The sequence below is a fragment of the Mastigoproctus giganteus genome, chromosome 8 (assembly GCF_048544385.1).
Source record: "Mastigoproctus giganteus isolate SK-2022 chromosome 8, ASM4854438v1, whole genome shotgun sequence".
In the NCBI taxonomy this organism is placed as follows: Eukaryota; Metazoa; Arthropoda; class Arachnida; order Uropygi; family Thelyphonidae; genus Mastigoproctus; species Mastigoproctus giganteus.
Window position 1 is genome coordinate 63,972,640 of NC_143582.1, and position 22,989 is coordinate 63,995,628.

The following is a 22,989-nucleotide window of genomic DNA, read 5'->3' on the forward strand; positions in this document are numbered from 1 at the left end:
TCAAGTATTCTTTCTACCCTTGTGAACAACTTGCAGATGTGGGACAACAAGCTAATTGGTCTATAATTTCCAATTTCTGATTTATCTCCTTTCTTACAGCAAAATTATGATTGCATTATTCCACTCTGTAATTGTCACACCTTTCCTAATGTATTTTGTGAAGAGTCTTGCCATTTTATGTGTTATGTCTCTTCCTCCCAATTTTAACAACTCTACAGTAAATTCATCTTCACCAGGGTTTTCTGCTTCTTTATTTTCTTCAATGCATGTTCTACCTCATCATGAAGGATATCGGGTATGTTGTATGTGTTGCTAATTTGTGGTCCATCTTTTCCACTGCTGGCATCATTCTCTTACTCCTTATGTAACACTCTATATAGTAGTCTTCTGCTATTTGAATTATGCCTTCTCTGCTATTTATAAGTATACCATCACTATCCTTAGTTTCAGTATCATTTGTCTTTCTGCATTACTGCTCATGGCTGCTGATTTAAGTCCTTAATGCTTGTTTTACTTTTGTTGTGTTAAATCTGCTTATGTCCTCTCTCAGTTTCTTTCTAATGGCTTTGCATAAATCAGCCTACTCAATTTTGTCCTTTTCGGATTTGGATTTCTTTTTACCTATAGGTTTCTCAGGCTTTATCACTTTCAGAAAGTTATTGTATTCATCGCCGATATCCTGGTCCTGAAAGGTCTGCACAAGCTCAAACTTGTTCTTAAGTTCCAGTACATAAACTGCTCTATCTCCTCTTCTGTTATCTCAAAGAACTTCATATTATTTATTCGAGTCAGTTTTTTCATTTCTTTTCTTACATCTATATGAAGTGTTCATTTTACCATTCTGTGATCACATCTAATATTTACCTTGTTCAGGACAGTAACATCATTCACAATACATCTTGTTAGTGAGTATGAAGTCAATTTCATTAGATGTTAATCCATTTGGGCTCTTACACGTCCACTGTCTGTTCACTCTTTTCTTGAAAAAAAGTGTTCATTACTGACATTCCTCGAGATCTAAAAATTCTACAAGTCTTTCACCTCTTTCATCAATTACCAAATTTCCTATATTTTAACAAACTAAAGATTATAATGATTTATACACCAATTTCAGTGTACATTTCTTCAACCACTTTATCATCATGGCTCGATGTTGGTGCATAAATCATTATAATCTTTAGTTTGTACCTCTTAGAAATCCTGAGACTTGACACCCTTAGTGATGTACTTTTGAATTCCAATATGTTGTTTTTTATATATATTTATGGATCAGAAAGCCAACTCCACCTTTGCTCGTTTCACTGTTTCCATTGGTGAACAGCAGATATCTAACAGCAGTTACTGATAAACTTATAAGTGATTCATTTCTTCTTGTTTCTGCCAAACCGATAATATTCCAATTCATATTTTCTAATTATTTTTCCAGCTCTAATAACCTATCTTCACTGATAAGTAATCTTACGTTGTAACAGGTCAAGTTCAGTTTCTGTGCAAGGCAGCCTGGTCACATCCAGAGATTCTTAGCACACTCTGCTTCCACTCCGATCCTCTCACTGCCATAAGAGAGGGAGTGAAAGCCGCTGGGGACTGAGGGCCATTTAGTTCATCGTGTTATCATGTGATAGAGGGTTTGGTCTTTTCCTCTTCACGCTGACCAGATGTCTTGAAGAGAACCACTCTATGCCACCAAAAACTCTAACCACTCTGTTATGCCACCAAAGTGACATAACAGAGTTTACCATCAAGAAGGCGTGCATGAGTGGATTTGGGGGGGGGGGGGGGGGGGGCTGGCCAACCGGACTTCTCCTAAATCTTCTAAAATAGAAAGATATTGGAGTCATCAGTGTTTTAGACTGAGTGTCTGATAACACACAGAATTCCAGTTTCCCTCTAAGACCCCTGAAGTTAGTGTCACTCAATACTGATTGCTTGTTGTACTTTTCAATTAGATAACTCTGAAAAGTACTCAATATTGCTTTTCTCACAACTTCTAACCTCTTCTTTAAAACAGACTTTTCACTGACTTCTGCTGTTCTGCCATTTAACCAAAGACAGCCCCCCCCACACACATACACACCAAAATCTTTTATACTTCAGATTTTGCAATACAATAAACCCTCGATTTAATGGACTAATAGGGTAGAACGGGTGGCTGTTAATGCAGAAAGTCCATTAAATCGAATGTAACCTGGGGGACATTTTTTATTGTTCTTAATGTAAAAAAAAGGCTTTAATACAATATACAGTACTGTACAATATAGAATTGTTAAATTATAATAAAAAATATGTAATATTCTGTTGTAAATATAAAATGTTGCAATTTAGCCTTTGATTTAAGGATATTAGAGAAACAGTTTGTTTTTTTACACCGTAAATTTCACAAACATATGCTACTGAGACCTTGTTCTAATTTCTGTGCCACATTTAAGTTCACACACTTTCTTTTAACTCCTCTATCACTTGATATCATTTTAAATTGTAAGGATTGCAAAATTATTTAATAAATAGTCAATTCAGAAATCACGGAAACACTCTGTATACAACCTGACCGCATGATAGCTTGAGGCTGACCGAAACAAAGCGAGTCGGTAGACCTGCAGTTTTGTGTCCCGAATCATGTTCGGCTCGCAAGTCACTGCCTGCTCTTATCTGTAATCTGGAAAAATAGCTACTTGAACACGTTTTCAGAAAGAATAAAAAGCAATTTCCTGAACTTGATTGTAAAAGTAGGTAATTATCAAAACAATAATGGAAATAGGTAATTATTATTAATTTTTAATTAATAATAAAACTGAAGTTTTGTATAACCTAAAAAAAAATAATATGGTCGACAGTAATATGTACATTACTGTATTATTATTTGTCCGGTCCGTTAAATCATAGATCCGTTATATCAGGGTCTGTTAAATCGAGAGTTTACTGTACATCAAAAATCTTGCACATATGTCTTCTGAAATTTTACATTGTATTTCTTTTAATATCTTACTGCAAGATATTATTAATTAGCCTCACACTATACAAGTACTATGAATTGATTACACATAACAGAGACTAATGCTATTATCCTGCACTTCTATTTTGCAATGTAGACTACCACAGCACACCTGACTACCAATTTGTTAATGAAAATAATAAGATGGGGAAACTCTTTATCACAAACTATATTACCATACTGAGATGGAGAAAAGTCAAATCAATTTAAAAAAAAGATGCATTTTCCATTGCAAATCCAGAGAAATGGCAGCTTAGCTATGTAATTGCTAAGTTTAATTTCAGAACTGTTATTTATCTATTTTAATTACAATTATATCAACTGAAAATAAATTTAATTCCAATATGTACACTCTTAAAAAATAATACCCATGGTATCTTAATTTCATGTAGAATCTGACTCCCCCCTCTACTCAAGACAGAATTTAGAAAGACTATTTTAATTCTGAGATTGGAATCAAATGGATTACAATTTAAATTTGATTTAAATATTATCTCACAGAAAACTGTTTTCTTCAAATCAAATTAACATAATCTGCACTAACTGATGTTAAAACAAACATTAAAAATTCATACAAAAAGGAAATACTTACAATGGGAGTTCATGAACATTAGAGCTTTGATATTTAGTAAGTGCCCCATCAGTCCATTCACCCTCAGTTACTTTTTCAGGACTAAATTCTTGTTCATCATCTGCATTATCTTCAGCAATTTCACATTTACTCATTTCCTGTTTTAGAAAATAATTTTTATAGATTCTGAAAAATGTGTCAATTTAATATAATAAAATCCCATTAATATAGACAGTGTTTTAACAAAAATGATTTGATAAAATGCAACGTGGCAGCACTGCACGCATACCGGCTTAAAGGCTGAGTACAATGAGTAGTCGTGTATCATTGTATTCAGTGTGTCGAGGCACCACGAAGTAAACAACTACGTGTTTGTTGACTGCATCACAAAAAATGGAGTGGAAGAATATCAAATTCAACGAGAGCATGATGGAAATATGAAAAGTTAGAAAGGGCTTACAGAGATCAAGTTTTATCCTGAGCCCAAGTTTTCCGATGGCACAAGGCTTTTTTGGAAGGGTTTTTTTTTTTTTTTTTTTTATGAAAACCCCAAACACAAAAGGTATCAAAACCTATAGTACTTAGTACCGTGCATGGGTTGAAGGAGAAGTATGGGGGGGGGGGATGCCGGAAACTTTGCTCTAGAGACTAAACATGGGTTTCACCACTTCAAGCCTCCAATAAGCAAAGTGGTGGTATTTCACCGGTTGATGAAAGTCATCTACCACCTTGAAGTGTAGAGCTGTTTAAGATGAACCATGTGCAGGGAGACCTATCTCAACAACAACAGAGGAATATGTAGAATTATGTCTGACTGATGGTTGCGAGATTGATGGCATGTGAACTGAACCTGAGCCACCACGATATTTTAACAGAGCCAGCATGCACAAAATTTGTGCAAAAATGAAACAAAAAACTTACTGAAGAAAAAGCAAAATCAGAAGAACATTTGTCTCAATCTTCATGTTCATACTGAAAATGAGCTAGAGTTTCTTCAGCAAGTGATAACAGGTAACAAAATGGAATTTTGAGTAGGATTCAGGAATAAATCAAACTCAAAATTCAGACAGAGTGAATGAGCCAATTCAGAACCAAATCGGTGTTCATCTGGTTTTTTGATTCATACCTCAAGGTAAAACTGTCAAACAAACCTTCTATCAAGAAGTTCTTGAACAGCTATGGAACAGGATTCTACGCATTCAATCTGAAAATGCCAAAATGGATTTTGCATCATGAAAAATCTGCTCCGACATTGCATGATGTCTGTTACTGAGTTTTTGCCCTCTAAAAACATTCCAGTGCTCCTGCAGTCATCATATTCTTAAGATCTGTCTCCATGATTCTGCCTCCCTTTCCAAAAATCAAGAACTGCTTGAAAGGACATCATTTTGGAATGATCTAAAACAACCAGAGTACCATAACCAATGCACTGAAGGACCTCACAAAAGACTTCCAGCACTGCTTCCAGAGATGAAAGGAGAACTGGAGGCAATGTTTAGCTTCCTAAGGAAGATACTTTGAAGGAGAGAACCTTGAATTGTAGAAAATTTTATAATAAAAGATTTTATAAAATCAGTCTCATTAATTTTGTGACAGACCTTGTAAGTTCTAGATAATTTATGTTATTATTAGCTTTGTATGCATGAAATAGTTTTGAAGACAAATTCAGTACAAATTATTTTCAAAGTTCACTTGTGCATAAAATGTACTAGTTCACAAAAAACTAAGTGAAAATAATTAATGACACTTTGTACCCCATATTTTAATATGGTTGTGGCAGGATTCATTGGAGGGGGGGGAGAAGTTTTAAATGAACTTTACAGAAAAATTTGCTATCACACTCTGTTTTCCTCATTCTAGAATGAGTGTGCTTAAATGAAATCTCTCCCACGCCATACAACTGTATAGTGAAATGGCATCTTTTTACAAAAAATAAACAAATAAAAGGATTATGTCTGATGATGCACGTGGACTGAATTTATATACTCTGCATCATATTTACAATATGCAGTTTATTCAAATATATGATAAAGCCTTTCTTATAAATGAAGGAATGGAGAAGGATGGAAAGAAATGGAGAAAATAAATTACACATTTGTAAACTATAAATTTTGGCAAAGTCTGGTCGGCCTGTGACTGTTAGTAATCCTGAAATATGGCAGCTGGTATACTGGACGTGACCACCCAGGTGTGAACCAAGGTAAGTAGGGGTAAGGTGTGACACACACACACACACACACACACACACACACACACACACACACACACACACACACACACACACACACACACACACACACACACACACACACACACACACACACACACACACACAGAGAGAGTAATGCTGTCCCTCTGTGTTACTAGGCAATACTAGATAGTAGATGACTCCCTTCAACTGGTGCGGTACCACCAACTTGCTTATTGGAGGCTTGAACCGATGCTTAGCCTCCAATAAGCAAAGTGGTAGTACCTCACTGGCTGATAAGACTTATCTACCACCTAGTATTGCCTGGTAACATATTGGGATGTCATTCCTCCGTGTGGTGTGGGTACCATACCTCGACCTCTGCGTATACCTTGGTTCACACTGGGGTGGTCACCTCCAGTATACTAGGTGCCATATTTCAAGATTTGCACATGAGGGTTATATTCAGGGTTACTAACACTCCCACCACTGTGAAGGTGCAAGTAGAGGATTTGGCTGTCACAGACTGACCAGAATTTGCCAATATTTATAATGTTTATGAGTGTGTAGTTTATTTTCTCCATTTCTTTCCATCCCTCTCCATTCGTTCATTTATAAGAAATGCTGTATCATATATTTCAGTAAACTACATATCCTTAAATATGATGCAGGGTACATAAATCCATTATTTCTCAGTCTGCACGCATCATCACATGTAATCCTTTTTTTTTTATTTATTTATTATTATTTTTTTTAAAAAGTTGCCATTTCACTATACAGGGTATGGTGCAGGAGAGATTTGATTTAAGCACAATCATTCTGGAATGTGGAAAACATAATTAGTGTGACAGAGAATTTGAATGTAATATTCTTTTAAAACTTCTCTTTATTTTTAAACCCCCTCCCCAATGAATCCTCCTCTAGTCATATTTGAAATATTAGATACAAAGTATCATTAATAATTTTCACTAAGTTTTTTGTTGTAAACTAGTACATTTTATCACAAGTGAACTTTGAAAATAATCTGTTGTACTGAATTTATCTTCAAAACTATTTCCTGTATACAAAGGCTGTTATTGTTCGAGATAATGTATGTTAATAATAACACAAATTATCTGGAACTTATGAGGTCTGTACAAAACTAAGGAGAGAAAAGCTCCAGCAACCTCTCCCCCCCCAACTTTTCCATCATATAGAATGACTGATGTCTTTTGAGGTTACGATGGACATCCTGGTTAGATCCAATCTTCCTTACATTTCAAGGGTACTGCTCTAAAATTATGTTCGCAGGCTGGCCGCTGGATAGTCCACAGGACCGAACCTATTGGTAACTCTCTGGGAGGCTTCCGAATCAGCTAATGTATAATCTTGCTGCCTCTGATAGACAATGACAGTTGGAAGTCCTAATAGTGCGTATGTATGCGGGGGCATTGTCAAGGAGCTCGGTACATTCTTGCCATATCCAAGGATTTCATTATTTCACATAGCATGTCCTCCCCCACCCTTTCTTACTACTGAATATGTCACAAATTGTCAAACTAATAGAACAAGCTTATATGCGAAAAGATCTAAGCCTCCCAAACACTTCCTCATTCAATTCACAAATATATGTGGTCTCAGTTCCAATCTCAATGATGTTCATTTCCACTTATAGTCTGCTAAACCCCATGTGCTCTTTCTGACAGAATTTCAATTATCAGTTGAATCAACCACTGCCCATCTCAGTTGTCCAAATTATTCGCTGTATGATTCCTTTTGTACTTGTGCATATATCCATTCTGATATTCACAGTCAGAGACAGCAATTTGAAATCTCCTCTTTTCAATCTTCTCTGGCTTAAAATCTCTCTACCACATTCTCACAAATTCATCTGTTGCCTATATTGTTCTCCCAACTCCACAAATTACTTAGAACTCTGAATTCCTCTCTTTGAAACATGTCCAACTTTTCTAACAGTGAGGTAATTTTCCTAGGTGATTTTAATGTTCACAACTCCAGCTGTCTTCTGTTTACTAGTCACATGGAGCCAGCTGGTCGAAATGTTGAGGCTTTTGCAATTACTAATGACCTCGAACATGTTGTTCATTTACCTACCAGAATACCAGACAATCCTACATGCAACCAACACACTTGATCTTTTTCTCACAAACAACCCTTCTAAGTACATGGTTGGGGTGAATGGTCCTCTGGGTACCTCATATCACAACTTTGTGATGGTCTCTTCTCCAATGGAGCCTTTCTCTTGTGGCCATTGTCAACATCATCTTGTTTGGCTTTACAAGAATGCTGAATGGGATGATCTGCGAGATTTCTTTTCTTCTTTTCCTTGGTTGGATTACTGTTTTAAATCTTCTAATGTCAACGTCTGCTCAGATCATGTCAGTGAAATTATTTTCGTAGGGAAGAAATCCTCTATTCCACAATCCACCTTAAAATCTCATCCTTTATCTAAACCTTGGTTTTCCAATAAATGTACTAAGGCTGTTCAAGAGAAGAATGCTTCTTTTTCTCCCTACACCAATTTTAAAGAGTTATTAATCAGTCCAAACTAGATTTTGAACAAGTTAAGAGTATAAAACTTGCTTCTTGTCCAAATGGTAGTCATGCACTCTGGTCTCTTGCCAAAGCTATTGGTGCAACTTTTGCCCATCTCTATTCCCACCTCTGTCAAAACCAGATGGTTCTATTGTCACTTCAGCCAAAGATAATGCTGACCTGCTAGCATCCTTTTCTTCTAATTCATGTATTGATGATCTTGGTAAACCACCACCTACCATTCCCAGTACACTCCATTCAATGCCTCAAGTGGCCTTCCACCAAAAGGATGTCAGAAGGATTTTGAACAACCTTGATGCTAAGAGATCTCCAGGTCCTAATAGTATTTCTCCACTTGTTTTCAAAATCTGTGCTCCTGAACTTACTCCAGCCAGTTCCTAAAAATGGTGTCAAATCCCTCCCATCCAATCATTGCACTTCTACCCTTTATGAAGTAATGGAGAAAACAATTAACCACCAACTCTTAAACTATCTAGAAACCTTCCATCTGATCAATGCTTGCCAGTATGCATTCCATCAGTGTCAATCCACTGATAGAATACATACTGGCATAACGAATGTTAACCATATAGGGGCAAATTCAGAGGAAAAGTTTGGTGAAACTCAAGTAGTTGCTGTTGACCTTAAGATGGAAGCTTATTTAAAATACCTTTAGGCCAAACACGATCAAAAGCCTTTGAAATGTCAAAGGCTTTTGATAGTGTTTTTTTAACTGGGTATCCACTTTTCTCTCTGACCATTTACTGTGGGAAATGGCAGATGGCTCTGTTTACTAAATTCTCAACTAATTCTGGTGTTTCTCCCACTCTTTCATTTTCACCCCCACTCTCTTCCCCCTGTATATTAATGACCATCTTCCATTGACCAGAAATCCTATCCATAGTTTTGTTGATGATAGCACATTGCATTCCATCTTACAGTTTGAGAAACCTTGTCCTACACAAACAGCTTCAACTTCTCGAAATATCCACTACCAATTCCTTAAATGTTGATCTCCAGGTAATTCTCCAGTGGGACAAAGATAACTTAGTTGATTTTAATCCTTCTAAAACTCAGTCCCATCTTATATCACGAAAAAAGGATTCTTCAGCTCGTAGGCTTATTTTGATGACACTCTGATTTCTAGGCAAAATCATTTATCTTTTTTTTGTGGATTACCCTTGGTAATCCCCAAAAGAGATATATCTCTCTTGCTACAAGCACATTACAAATATTGTTTCCTCTGCATCTAAAAAACTTGGTTTTCTCTTTCACTCTCAGTGTTACTTTTCTTCCAAACAGCTGTTCACTCTGTACAAATTGCTAATCCGACATACCATGGAATATTGTTCCCACATCTGAGGTAGTGCCCCCAAAACCTCTCTCAGGCTTCTAGATTCCATTCAAAAGAGGGCAGACTCTAACAGTCTCTCCACTCGCTGTCTGATAGACATTCTGTTTCTGCTGTATGCCTTTTCTATAGATATTTCAATGGGCACTATTCTTCTAAATTGTCTTCTGTAATTCTCCTCTCTCTTCTAATCCAGTCCAAACACGTTTCACAACCAGTCAACATCCTTTTACTGTTCAACTTCAAACTGACGGAACCAACTTTTCTTCTTCCTCATTCAGAGGTGTGTGTGTGTGTGTGTGTGTGTGTGTGTGTGTGTGTGTGTGTGTGTGTGTGTGTGTGTGTGTGTGTGTGTGTCAAACATGTAGTTTCAGTTGATGGATAAAAATAAATAAGCTAGGTATGACGGATGCAAAACTCACAAAGCAGCAGTAAAGGATGCAAAGTTTATATAAGTATGTAAGAATTTAAAAGTCTGATACAGTTTGCATAGATTGAAGTGAATAATACACAAAGTGCCAAGTACTAGAAGGGTGAGATAGCAGAAAAAAGAAGTAGTAGTAGTAGTAGTAGTAGTAGCAGTGGCATTTGATGCAAGAAAGCAAGTGTATGAGCTTATCAGCCAAAACAAAAAAAAAAAAAAAAAAAAAAATCACACCATTCCCTCCAAATGCCTGTCCAGTTCCTCCTTAAATTTATTCAACCTATCAACTTCCACAACGACAGATGGAAGTTTGTTCCAGCAATTAACCACCCGCTCGCTAAAGGCAAATTTCTGCACATCTAATCTACATCTGTCTTTTCTTAATTTGAATTTATGCCCCCTTAGGTTCGTAATCTGAACAAGTGGAAGGATCCCATCAGAAGTCAGCGTGCTCAACCCTCAATCAGATCACCGTGCAGGTGCCTAGTCTCCAGCCACTGCAATTTGCAGAACTTAAGCCTCTCTTGGTAAGAGGATCCCTTCATTCCCCTCACCAATCTTGTTGCCCTTCTCTGTACACGCTCAAGTAAATCTACATCCTTCCTAAAATGAGGCCTCCAGACCTGTACGCAGTACTCACAGCGTGGCCTGACCATTGCCTTATACAGAGGGACAATCACTTCCTTTTCCCTGCTAGCAAAATTCCTATATATCATTGACAAAACCCCATGACCTGCCCTGGCAGCCTGTCTGCATTGCTCAGAAAACTTCATATCTGACTGCACAATTACTCCCAGGTCTTTTTCATTTTCTACCACCTTAAGTGTAGTACCACACAGTTGGTACGTTTCTCTCGGGTTACTTCTACCCATATGCAGTACTTTGCATTTGTCAAGGTTAAACTTCACTTGCCACTTCTTAGCCCATCTGCCCAAATTATCTAGATCCTGTTGCAGTAGCACACTGCCAGTACTGTCATTAACAACCCTGCCAACATATGTATCATCTGAAAACTTCGACATGAAGCCTGAGATACCGTCTTCAATATATTGATAAATATACAAAACAACAGTGGACCTAACACCGAACCCTGTGGGACCCCACTAATAACATTAGTCCAAGAAGAACAGCACCCATTGATTACCACCCTCTGTCTTCTCCCACTTAACCATCCTTTTATCCATTGTAGCAACTTACCCTTAATACCATTCTGCTCCAATTTGTACAATAGTCTTCCATGTGCAACAGTGTCAAAAGCTTTCCTGGAATCCAATTATATGATATCAAAATTATTTTTTGCATCCAGTTCCTTTGTAACCACATCATAATATCCTATCAAATTTGTCAGACAAGACTTTCCCTTAAGAAACCTATGCTGTGTCTGAATTATTGCTGCAGTCTTGTCTAGATGATCCTGCAATGCATCTTTAACCAGTGACTCCATTGTTTTACCCAGAACAGAAGTTAAACTAACTGGTCTGTAATTACTCATGTCACCCTTAGATCCCCCTTTGTGAATTGGGGATACATTTGCACATCTCCAATCCATGGAAACCTCTCCTGAGTCCAAGGATGCTCTCATAATTATGGCTAAGGGTTTGCTTAGTTGCATTGCCGCCTCCTTTAATATAACTGGATAGATCCCATCCACCCCAGGTGCTTTTCTTATGTTTAACTTCAACAATTTCTCCTCCACTTTGCTTTCAGTTATTACAAAATCATTAAGTATCCTGCTACAATTTGATAACTGTCTGCCATTTTCAAACCTTAATAATTCCTCATGTGTGAATGTAGATGCAAAATACTCATTCAGTTTGTTTGCTATCTGAGCAGGATCATCAACAGTCGAACCATCGATGTTAAGTGGACCAATCAGATTCATCCCCTTCCTTTTAGAGTTTATATAAGTAAAGAAATCCTTGCTGTTTTTCTTAGCATCCTTTGCCAAAGATTTCTCGTAATCTGCCTTTGCCTGCCTAACCTCCTTTGTTACCTGATTACAGAATAGCTTATATCTGCCATAGGCTTCCGAGTCGCTTGATAATTTATATGCATCCCATGCATTTTTCTTCTCTGTTACGAGTCTCATTAGTTCATTTGATAACCATTTAGACCTAAACCTGGAACAATATTTCTTAATAGGTATGAAATTTTTAGTAGCTTCCACGATTAATTCCTTGAATGCTTCCCACTTAGAATTTACTGTTGGTAACATCGTCAGTTGATCCCACTGTACAGAATTTAAAAACTGTCAGAGACCACTGTACTCACCTTTACGGAAGCAAAAACCCTTTCCTTTACCCCTGATGGTAATTAAATCTTTAAGTAAATCCCACATCAGTACACTGTGATCACTGCCACCTAGTGGTTCCTTTATCTGCAAATTTTTAATACATGAATGATCACTGCTGATAACCAGATCAAGAGTATTACTTTCTCTGGTTGCCTCTCGAACATGCTGCTGCAGAAAACAATCATCCAATAAATCCACAAAAGTCTGACTAGTGTGTGAGTGACCAACCCACAAGTTCCAGTCAATATCTGGGAAGTTAAAATCCCCCATTATAAGACATTCCGATTTACTAGCCCACTATTTCTCTGTACAATTGTTCATTGTACTCATTCGAGTCATTAGGCCTGTAACACACTCATACTCTTATTTTTGCTTTCGCAGTGCTTATGTCACACCAAACTGACTCAACAGTGCACTGTTCATCTATATCAACTGGATGCACTTCTTTTGATTTTATGTTTTTCTTAATTAACAGCATAACACCTCCTCCCTTTCTATCCTTTCTGTACACATTGTACTCCCCAAATTCCAGTTCAGCATTCCTTATATCTGTGTGACACCACATCTCTGCTATGAAAAAGGAGAAAAAATGTGAATATCCTATAAGTTATGATGAATTAAGAGAATTATAGGCTGAATTGCAAAGCCAATTAAAGGTGAGGGAACTGGAAAGTAATATGATTAATACCAAATGATTAAACAAATAAAATAAAAGGTAGGATAGCTGTCATCAGATATGAGTGGGCAAAAATCTGATGCAAGCTGAAATAAATATTGATCGGGGACAGGTATTTCATCAGGGGACTAACACCTGACCATGTATCAGGAACTGCATTTCTATACTTGTCCATAACAGTGGGAAAGAGACAAAATAAAGCAAAAAGATTAAAATTAGCACATTCTCTCACAGTATAGACAAGGTAGTCCCAATGCAGTGTCAATGATATAAAAAATTAAGGTAAAAATAGGGATAAAGCTAAAATAAAATATAAATAAGCATTTTCGGAGTAGGAAAAAAAGGTTTTTGAATTTAAAGTAGGTTTTAAGTAAATTTGGGGGGGAAAAATTTAGTGTTGAAATTTTGTGAAAATTAGATGAATTAAACGAAGAATTTAGAACAAGCACTAGGTATAGGGCAAGATATTAAATTGAGGATGAGGAAGGGATAAAGTAGTAATTAAATAAAGACAAAGATAGCAATAGAATGAGGATAGCTGGAACGTTCGTATCACTCTCGTACTGCACTAATAGTTTTACGAATGGGAAAAAGCTAGAAATAGAAAGTGGAAAGATAAAAAGTATAGAAAAAGATATTAAACATACTAGACTAGCCGGGGTTGTAAAGCCCAACCTTTCAGTAAGGGCGCTGAACAGAAGTAAAATAAGGAAACTAATACCAAATGCTTGTACTGCAGCGAAAACAAGAGCAAAAAATCATGTAAGTCCAAACAGGCATAAAAACGAGCTGAAACAGAAATTGAAAGTATAATGAGTGAATAGAGAATAGTAATGATACCTGGAATTTTCGAGTAATATGTAGCAGAAGGAAGGAGGCGAGAAAATATAGCACACATATATTTAATTGAGTAGATGAATGTATCAAAAGCAGTACCACATTAGCAACTTTGCTTCAGGCAAATAGCAATTTATAGCAGCAAAACAGACTTAATAGAGAGCTGAGAAGGAATGGAAAATAGTGACCTCTACAGTCATATTTAGATAAAATAAGTGCATAGAGATTTGTATTATCTCTACGATACAAATGTATTTCATCATTTGTATCTTGATGAAATACCTGACCATGTATCAAAAATCTTACATCAGATTTTTGCATTTTTGCTATCCCTATATTCGACGTATAACTAAATTTGCCCAACCATATCTGATGACAGCTATCCCCCTTTTATTTTCTTTGTTTAATCATTTGGTATTAATCATTTTATTTTGCAGTTCCCTCACCTCTAATTGGCTTTTGCAATTCAGTCTATACTTCTCTTAATTCATCATAACTTATAGGATATTCAAATTCTTTCTCCTTTTACAAACCTACATTACTTCTTTTTTTAATGTTATCCTCACCCTTCTAGTACTTGGCACTTTGTGTATTTTTCACTTCGATCTACACAAGTTTTATCAGACTTTTCAATTCTTACATATATATATATATACATACAGGGTGTCTCTAAAATACAAGTCATAATTTCAAGAATGAGTTACTCATATGTAGACAATAAAAATATTTTATATCAACATAGTTCCGGAAATGCTTGGTTTCCGAGTTTTGAAGGTCTGTCTATGACACTTAACTGTTCACATCATCTTATAGTAACAAAATGTGGACATTCTGAACAATTATAATTTCTCAGAATTCAGAAGGGAAAAAAAGTTACCCACCAGCATCATTTTTTGCTTTAAGGAATTTTCAGTTCAGCGGTGCTACCTTAAAACTCCTCAGTTCTGTTCAAAAGAGAAGAATTGAGTTAATTGATGATAATGCTTCACTAACTCATATCACTCTTAATCACACAGAATGAATGTCTGATGAATGTTTCAGATGAATGTGTTTTCTACAGATATTTCCATAAGTATCTATCTTCCCAGCAAGAATTGGCAATTCTGCCACATTTTCGTAACCTAGTTAGAATGTGGCAATTTGCACTTCATGGTATGTATTCACCAAGCTAACTTTTCTTATCACTAATAATGCATTTAACAAAGCATGTTCATGCAGGTGACAAGTTAATAAAAGTAATTTGATTCAAGGAAAACCAGGTTTATTCAGAATCGGCCATAAAAATAATCACTTGGTTTCAATTGGGTATAGGTCTAACCCTTCTTTAATTTTCATTAGTTCTCTAGTTCTATAAGATCAGCTACATGTTGTTCCAACATGTTAATGACACTTTGACAAATGAGAGAATTTTCTTATATCCATTGTACATTGCATTCTCCTTAAGTTTTTTTGTGCCGCCTGAAAATGAAAAAGATATTTCCATTGTTTAATTTACTCAAGCCTTTAAAAAAGGTTTATCTTTCAAACAAGCTCATTCACAGACATCTGGTTTAGAGATTTGTCAAATCACAATTGCCCCCCCCCCACACACACATAGGAATGCTTCCTTATATCAATAACTAGATTAATACCATGTTTCTCTATTTTGCATCTTATTTTTCCAACTGATCCACATCTTTTCTGAAATGGAGATCTATAAACAACAACAATACTTAAGGTGTAGCCTAACCAGAGCTTTGTATAATGGAATAATTATCCTCACCATCCCAATAAAAATTCCTGCACGCATACAGGTTTCCAGGTTACTACATGATGTCCTGGAGCCTGTCAGCACTGTTTAGAGAACTATGTATCAGATTGTACTATTATTTCTAGTCATTTTCATTATTAGCATTAGTTGAGGTATATGATGCAAGAAAGCAAGCTTATACAGCATCAGCCAAAAAAAAAAAAAACCTTCCCATTTCACGCATCCAGTCAGTCCATATGTTTGTCTAGTTCAGCCGTAAATTTATTTAAACTACTAACTTCCACAACAACAGATGGAATCTGTTCCAGCAATCAACTACCTGCTGGCTAAAGGCAAACTTCCGCAATCTATTCTACAACTGTCTTTCCTCAATTTGAATCTATGCTCCCTCAGATTCTTAATCTGAGCAAGCAGCAGTATCCCATCAGCATTGAGCCTGCTCAAACCATTCGTGACCTTATACACCTCCATCAGATAAACTCACAGGGGCCTAGTCTCCAGATGTTGCAACTTGTAGAACTTAAGCCTTTCTTCGTAAGCACACCCCTTTGTTCCTCTCACAAATCTTGTTGTCCTTCTCTGTACTTGTTCTAGCAACTCTACATCATTTCTAAAATAAGGCATTCAGAACTATATATAGTACCCAAGGTGTGGCCTGACCAATGCCTTATACAAAGGAATAATCACCTCCTTCTCTCTGCTAGCAAAATTCCTATATATTGACAAAACTCCATGACCTGCTCTGCACTGCTCAGAGAACTTCATATCTGACTGCATAATTACTCCCAGTCTTTTTCATTCTCCACCTTCCTGATTGTAGTACCAAAGAGTTGGTACATTTCTCTTGGGTTACTGCGACCCATATGGAGTACTCTGAATTTGTCAATGTTAAACTTCAGTTGCCACTTCTCAGCCCGTCTGTCTAACTTTTCTAGACCCTGTTGCAGTAGCATACTGTCTTTACTCTAATTAACAACCCTGCCAACCTTCGTATCATCTGAAAACTTGGACATCAAGCTTGATATACCTTTATCGATATCATTGAAAAATACACAAAATAACAATGGACCCAGCACCGAACCCTGGAGGACCCCGAAGAATTACTGATAGAAAAAGAAGCCGGCGTAGCAAATTTGGTGCAAATGGCATTGGAGGTAAAATCAAATCAATTCAGATGAAAATTCTAAACATCCAAATTTTACACAAAAAAGCATAGGGGAATGTATAAAGTTAGCGGAGCAATTAGAATCTTATTTTTTGAATGCAGATTCTTGAATGAAAGAAGCCCTAAGTTCAAAAGTGAGCTTCAAAATGCTTAGTTCCATGCAATGAAATTCACAAAGATTGGTGAATTTCATTGCATGGAACGAACCCAGTTTACTGATTTTTTAAAGAGAGCAGAAGATACACGAAATCTAGAATGGTGTATTTTTGTTAACGTTGTGTTAACGAAATGGTGTATTTTGTTAGCTTTTTTGAACATAACCCCCCTTTTTGTACATTTTCTTAGTCCTGTGTAACATGATTTCGCACAACACGACATTTTATGGGAACCTAATAACCATGTTACACGTGGGTTACCTGTAGTTGCAGAAAAGAAAAATGCACGGGATTCATATTAGCATTAGTAGAGGCATACGATGCAAGAAAGCAAGCTTGTGCAGCATCAGCCAAAAAAAAAAAAAAAAAAAAAACTCCCATTTCACCCCTCCGTTCGTTCCAAATACCTGTCCAGCTCAGCCTTAAATTTATTTAGACTATCAACTTCCACAACAAAAGATGGAAGTCTGTTCCACCAATCAACTACCCGCTGGCTAAAGGCAAACTTCCGCACATCTATCCTATAACTGTCTTTCCTCAATTTGAATTTATGCCCTCTCAGGTGATTATTCTAAGCAAGAGGAAGAATCCCATCATCATTGAGCCTGCTCAAACCATTCAAGGCTTTATACACCTCAATCAGATCACCTCACAAAAATATAAATTATCAGGTGATACAGAAGCCTATGGTAGACATAAACTAGTCTGCAATCAAGTCATAAAGGATGTTATCAAATCTAAGGTAGATTATAAGAACTCTGACAAAGTTTGCAAAGAAAAAAAGCATACACTTCTTTTTTTATGTAAACAGTAGAAGAGGATTAATCACATTGGTCCACTTGCTGTCAATGGTTTAACTGGTGATAACCCTGCTGAGGTTACTGACAAACTAAATAGTTATTTTGCATCTAAATTCACACATGAAAAATTCTTTAGGTAAAGGAATGCTGTAAGTTTATCAAACTGCACCAGGAAGCGGTAGAGTTTATTAAACTCTACTACTCCCTGGCAGTTATTACAAAGCCATTTTAAAATAATTTTGTAACAACTGAGAGGAAAATGGAAGAGAAATTGCTGAAGTTGAATGTAAGAAAGAAGCTGGGTTGGATGAGATCTGCCAGTAATATTAAGGGAGGCAGTAAAGGAGGTAAGCAAACCCTTAGCCATAATTATGAGATCATTCCTAGATTCATGTAGTGAATCTAGGTCAATGGACTGGTGATGAGAAAATGTATTCCAAATTCACTAGGGGGGGTATTCAAAAAGTAGCATGGGTAATAACAACAGACTTGTTAGTTTAACGTCTGTCTAGGGAAAATAATGGAGACATTGGCTAAAAGTAATGCAGAATCAGCTAGAAAGGAATGTAATTATACTGCAGAGTATGGAATTGTTGAGGGGCATTCTTGTCTGACCAATCTGATTAGATACTATGATGCAGTAACAAAAGAATGCAAAAATAAAAATTTTGATATCATATACTTGGATTTCAGGAAGACTTTTGATAGCTTTGCACATAAAAAGGCTGCAATACAAAGTGGAGCAATGTGACATAAAGGGATTGTTCAGTGGGAGAAGACAGAGTGGTTATCAATGAGCACTGCTCTTCGTGGGCTAATGTTATTAGTGGAGTTCCCCCCCCCAGAGTTCAGTGCTGGGTCCATTGTTGTTTTCGGTATCTATTAATGACACAGATGAAGGTATATCAGACTTAAGGTCTAACTTTGTATATGATAGAAAGGTTGGAAGGACAGTTAATGACAGTAATCAAGGTAAGCTTCTGCAACAAGGTCTATAAATATTAGGCTGACGGCCTGAGAAATTACAGAAGTTTAACATTGACAAATGCAAGGTAGTGCATATGGGTAGTACACTCACAGTGGTGGAAGAAAGAGGCCTGGGGAAATTGTGCAGTCAGCTATGAAGTTCTCTGAGCAGTACAGACAGGTGCAAGGACAGATCATGGGGTTTTGTCAATATGATATACAGAAACTTTGCTAGCAGGCATAAGGAGGTGACACTCTCTCTCTCTCTCTCTCTCTCTCTCTCTCTCTCTCTCTCTCTCTCTCTCGCTGTGTCTCTGTCTATCTGTCTGTACAAGGCTAAGGTACATTTTGAGTACTGTATACAGTTCTGGAGGTCTCATTTTAGGAAGGATATAGATCTGCTGAATTGGGTGCACAGAAGGGCAATGAGATTGGTGAAGAGAACAAAAGGGTGCTCATACCAAGAAAATCTTTAGTTCTGCAAATTGCAGCATCCAGAGACTAAGCCATTGTGAGGTGATCTGAGTGAGGTATTTAAGGCCTTTAATGGATTGAATAAGCTCAACGTTGATGGCATTCTTCCTCTTGCTGAGCTGAGATTACACATACACATGAGGGGGCTTATATCAAAATTAAGGAAGGATGGTTACAGCATCGGTTGTTGCGGAAGTAGGTAGTTTCAATTAATTCAAGGAAGAACTATACAAATCCTTGGAGGTGGGATGTATGGGTGAGGTGGTGTCTTTTTTTTTTTTCCCTTTCTTATGCTCAATCTTTCTTTCTTACGCCATTTTCCACTACTAATACTAAGATAAGATCAGGTGTAGGGGAGGAGAGGAATACAGAACTGTCTGATAGAGTAGAAAAAGACTGCATGTGAGAGATAGAGTGATGAAAAGTATTGAAGCTTATAACAGCTACAAGCCGATCTGAAATCATTTCAATGGACCCACAGTGTAATGCATGTGAGAATTTTAACCTACCTGATGTTAACATTACACCCTGAAAAAGTATTTTTATTTGTTATTTACAGATGAAACAGCTTTCAAGGTGAGAAGAAACTGTGCTAATTAAACAGGGAACCAGAAGATTATCTGTTGAAAAACATTTGAGCTTAAAGGCAAATAAAAGACTCCTTGGGTTAATGCATATATACAGGATGATTCACTACCAGTGCGACAAACTTTCAGGAGGTGTAGGGGCACAAATACGAATCAGAATCACATAGCATTGCAGGATCTGAAATGCCTTCGTCATGTGGTAGAGGACGTTGAACGGGAGATCGCGTGAACAGCGATCCCACTACAAGTCAGCATTTGCGAACCGTTTCTGTTGAAGAAACCAAGTAGCAAAAGTCCTCCGGAGTGGATAATCTGCAGGCTCCAATGATTGGACGCGTTGCAGATGGTATGAACTCATTTGGTTTGTTGACAGTATCCTCCATACAGTGGATTGGGAAATACCCAATCGTTGGCCTATCGCTCGAGTACTCTTACTCGGATTGCCTTCTGCAAGACGTAGGACATTCTCCTCATTGTCTGGCATCCTCGTCGTTTGCTCTCGATTCATGGTACCTCTCGTGAAACAACCAGTCTCACGTAACCTTCTGTGCACACATGCGAAAATCGTATGATGAGGAGCACGCCTGTGCGGGAAACGTTCCTGGTACAAGCGCAGAGCGGCGCACCCGTTACAGTCTGCAGCTCCATACGCGAGGTGCATGTCGGCCAGTTCAACGTTTGAATACTCGTCCATCCTACTGCCTCGGGAACCGGTTCGCAAATGCTGACTTCCAGCGGGATCGCTGTTCACACGACCTCCCGTTCAACGTCCTCTACCGCATGACGAAGGCATTTTGGACCCTGCAATGCTATGTGATTCCGATTCGTCTTTGTGCCCCCTACACCTCCTGCAAGTTTGTCGCACTGGTAGTGAATCACCCTGTATATATATATACCATTAAGAAAATACAGCACATGGAGGATTCTCAGGTAGATAAATACAGAACTGTCTAATAGATTATAGAAAAAGGATGAATGCAGAACTGTCTAACAGAGTAGAAAAGGGATGAATGCAGAACTGTCTAATAGAATAGAAAAAGTGATGAAAGAGTGATGAAAAGTACTGAAGCCTATAACTGCTACAAGCTGACCTGTAATCATATCATTGTACCCCCAGCGTAATGCATGTGGGAATGTTTTAACCTGCCTAATGTTAACATTACACCCTGAAAAGGTATTTTGCATTGAAATTTACTTATGAAACACCTTTCATGGTGAGAAGAAACTGTGCAAGTGCAGCAGAAAAACAGAAGATTATCTGTAGAAAAATCTGAGCCTAAAGGCAAATAAGACTCCTTGCATTGATACCATAAACTCACTAATTTTGAAGGAGGTAGCAAGAAAATGCACAGGACTATTAAGGTTAAATATGAGGGCATTGGACCTAGGGGAAATTCCCTTGGAATCTGCAATGCCAATGCACTGCAAATACACAAGGCCAATTCTAAGAGTGAAGTGGGTAACTACTGGCCAGTCAGCCTGACTGGTGGCATCATGAAGGCAATGATAAAGAGCACACAGGCATTAGCAGTGGCAAATAATGTAGGAAAATCTATATTATACAGCATAAGCAAAAAAAAAAAAAAAAAAACACACACCCCTCATCTGGCTTATTCATTGGCAGAGTTGAACTGACATTCAGGTGCCACTGTTGTTGTTGTTTGGTAGTTGTTGGCGCATCAGCTTCTGTGGCCATAATACACCTCCCAAGGTTTTTGCAATACTTTGATTCAAGCCCAAGGTGGGATTCAAATCCGCGACCTTTAGGTTGCCAGGTAGGCACTTTACCCACCTGGCTACCCGGGTTGGTTGGTTGGTTGAGTTTTATTGGCGCATCAGCAACTTAGGCTATAATGCGCCAAAACCTTGTAAAAAAAATTTGTAAAACATTCAGTGACCTAATGAATTAGGTCACTAAGTGAGGGTATAAAAACAAGTATAAACTGTAAAAGACAAAGATCAGTAAACAAGTAACAATAGTAAATCTTAAAATAATAAGATTTTTTTTAAATATGAGTAAAAAGGTTTACTGATTTTAGGAAACTAAAAATAGCAGACACATGGTCATTGTCGGATAAAATCTGACTGAGTGTATACGGCTCAGTCAGATGGTTAAAAGCGGTAAAACGAGCATTTCTAAAACTGGTACAGTCACATAAAATATGTTGAACTGATAAAATGGTGTCGCACTGCTCGCACATAGGAGGGTCATCAGCCCTCAGCAAAAAGGAGTGTGTAATATGACAGTGTCCTATGCGGAGCCGAGCAAGAACAACTTCCTCTTTGCGATCCCTGCGTAAGCTGGACCGCCAAGGATGGATCACAGGCTTAATTCGACAGAGTTTGTTTGTAGTAATCAGTTGATGCCACGAATATTGCCACTGAGATTGTAAATTATTACGGATCACTTGCCTGTAGTCTGTATAGGGGACTAACAGGTCAAGATTATCCGTCAGGGCTGCCGATTTGGCTGCAATATCAGCCAAATCATTTCCTCTAATCCTGATGTGACTGGGGATCCAGCAGAAGCGGATATCGAATCCACTTACATAGAGGCTGTATATTATCTGCTGAATTCGGGACAGGGTTGGATGATTAGTGTGTGACATCGCTGATAAAGCCTGTAGTGCACTCACTGAATCGGCATATATAATACACCGTTGGTAACGGTGTTTTCTTATGTGATCTAGAGATAACTCTATGGCATGCAGCTCTGCAGTGTAAATGCTGCAGTCAAGGGGTATCTGCTCTGATATGGTATTATTTGGAAAGACAGCAGCAGATCCCACATACGATTCTGACTTCGAGCCGTTTGTGTAGACTGGCAAGAAGTCAGAATGTTCTGCACAGTGTTGTAAATAGAGCTGAAGGTAGACAGATGACGGAGTATTACACTTCGTCGCAATCTTGAGCGAGAAGTCACATGCTGGTGTTTGTGCATGCCAGGGTTGAAGGGGCTCCTTTGGTGATCGAGCAACCTTGTCTACCGAGATGTTAAGCTCCTTGAGTAGCTCTTGAACATGAATGCCGAATTGGTGATTGGCGGTCCATCGTGTGTTGTAGAGATTTTTCCCATCGTGGCTCGAAAACGGATGTCCATGCGGGATGGTCTGGCAGGGACTTCAGCTTGAAGGCATATTGTAGAGACAACTGCATTCGTTGAAGCGACAAGGATGGTTCATTTGCTTCGACATACAGACTTTGGACAGGTGATGTTCTGAATGC

At 37.7% G+C, this 22,989-nt stretch overlaps 1 protein-coding gene across 1 annotated transcript in view; it reads right to left on the minus strand.

Annotated features, from left to right (window-relative positions):
* LOC150081576 (uncharacterized) overlaps positions 1-22,989 on the minus strand; it is a 302,450-nt gene that overhangs the window by 63,584 nt on the left and 215,877 nt on the right. The window contains exon 17 of the mRNA XM_090380248.1: positions 3,585-3,721. Coding sequence (XP_090236374.1) covers positions 3,585-3,721 — 137 coding nt within the window. The remainder of the gene's footprint in view (positions 1-3,584; positions 3,722-22,989) is intronic.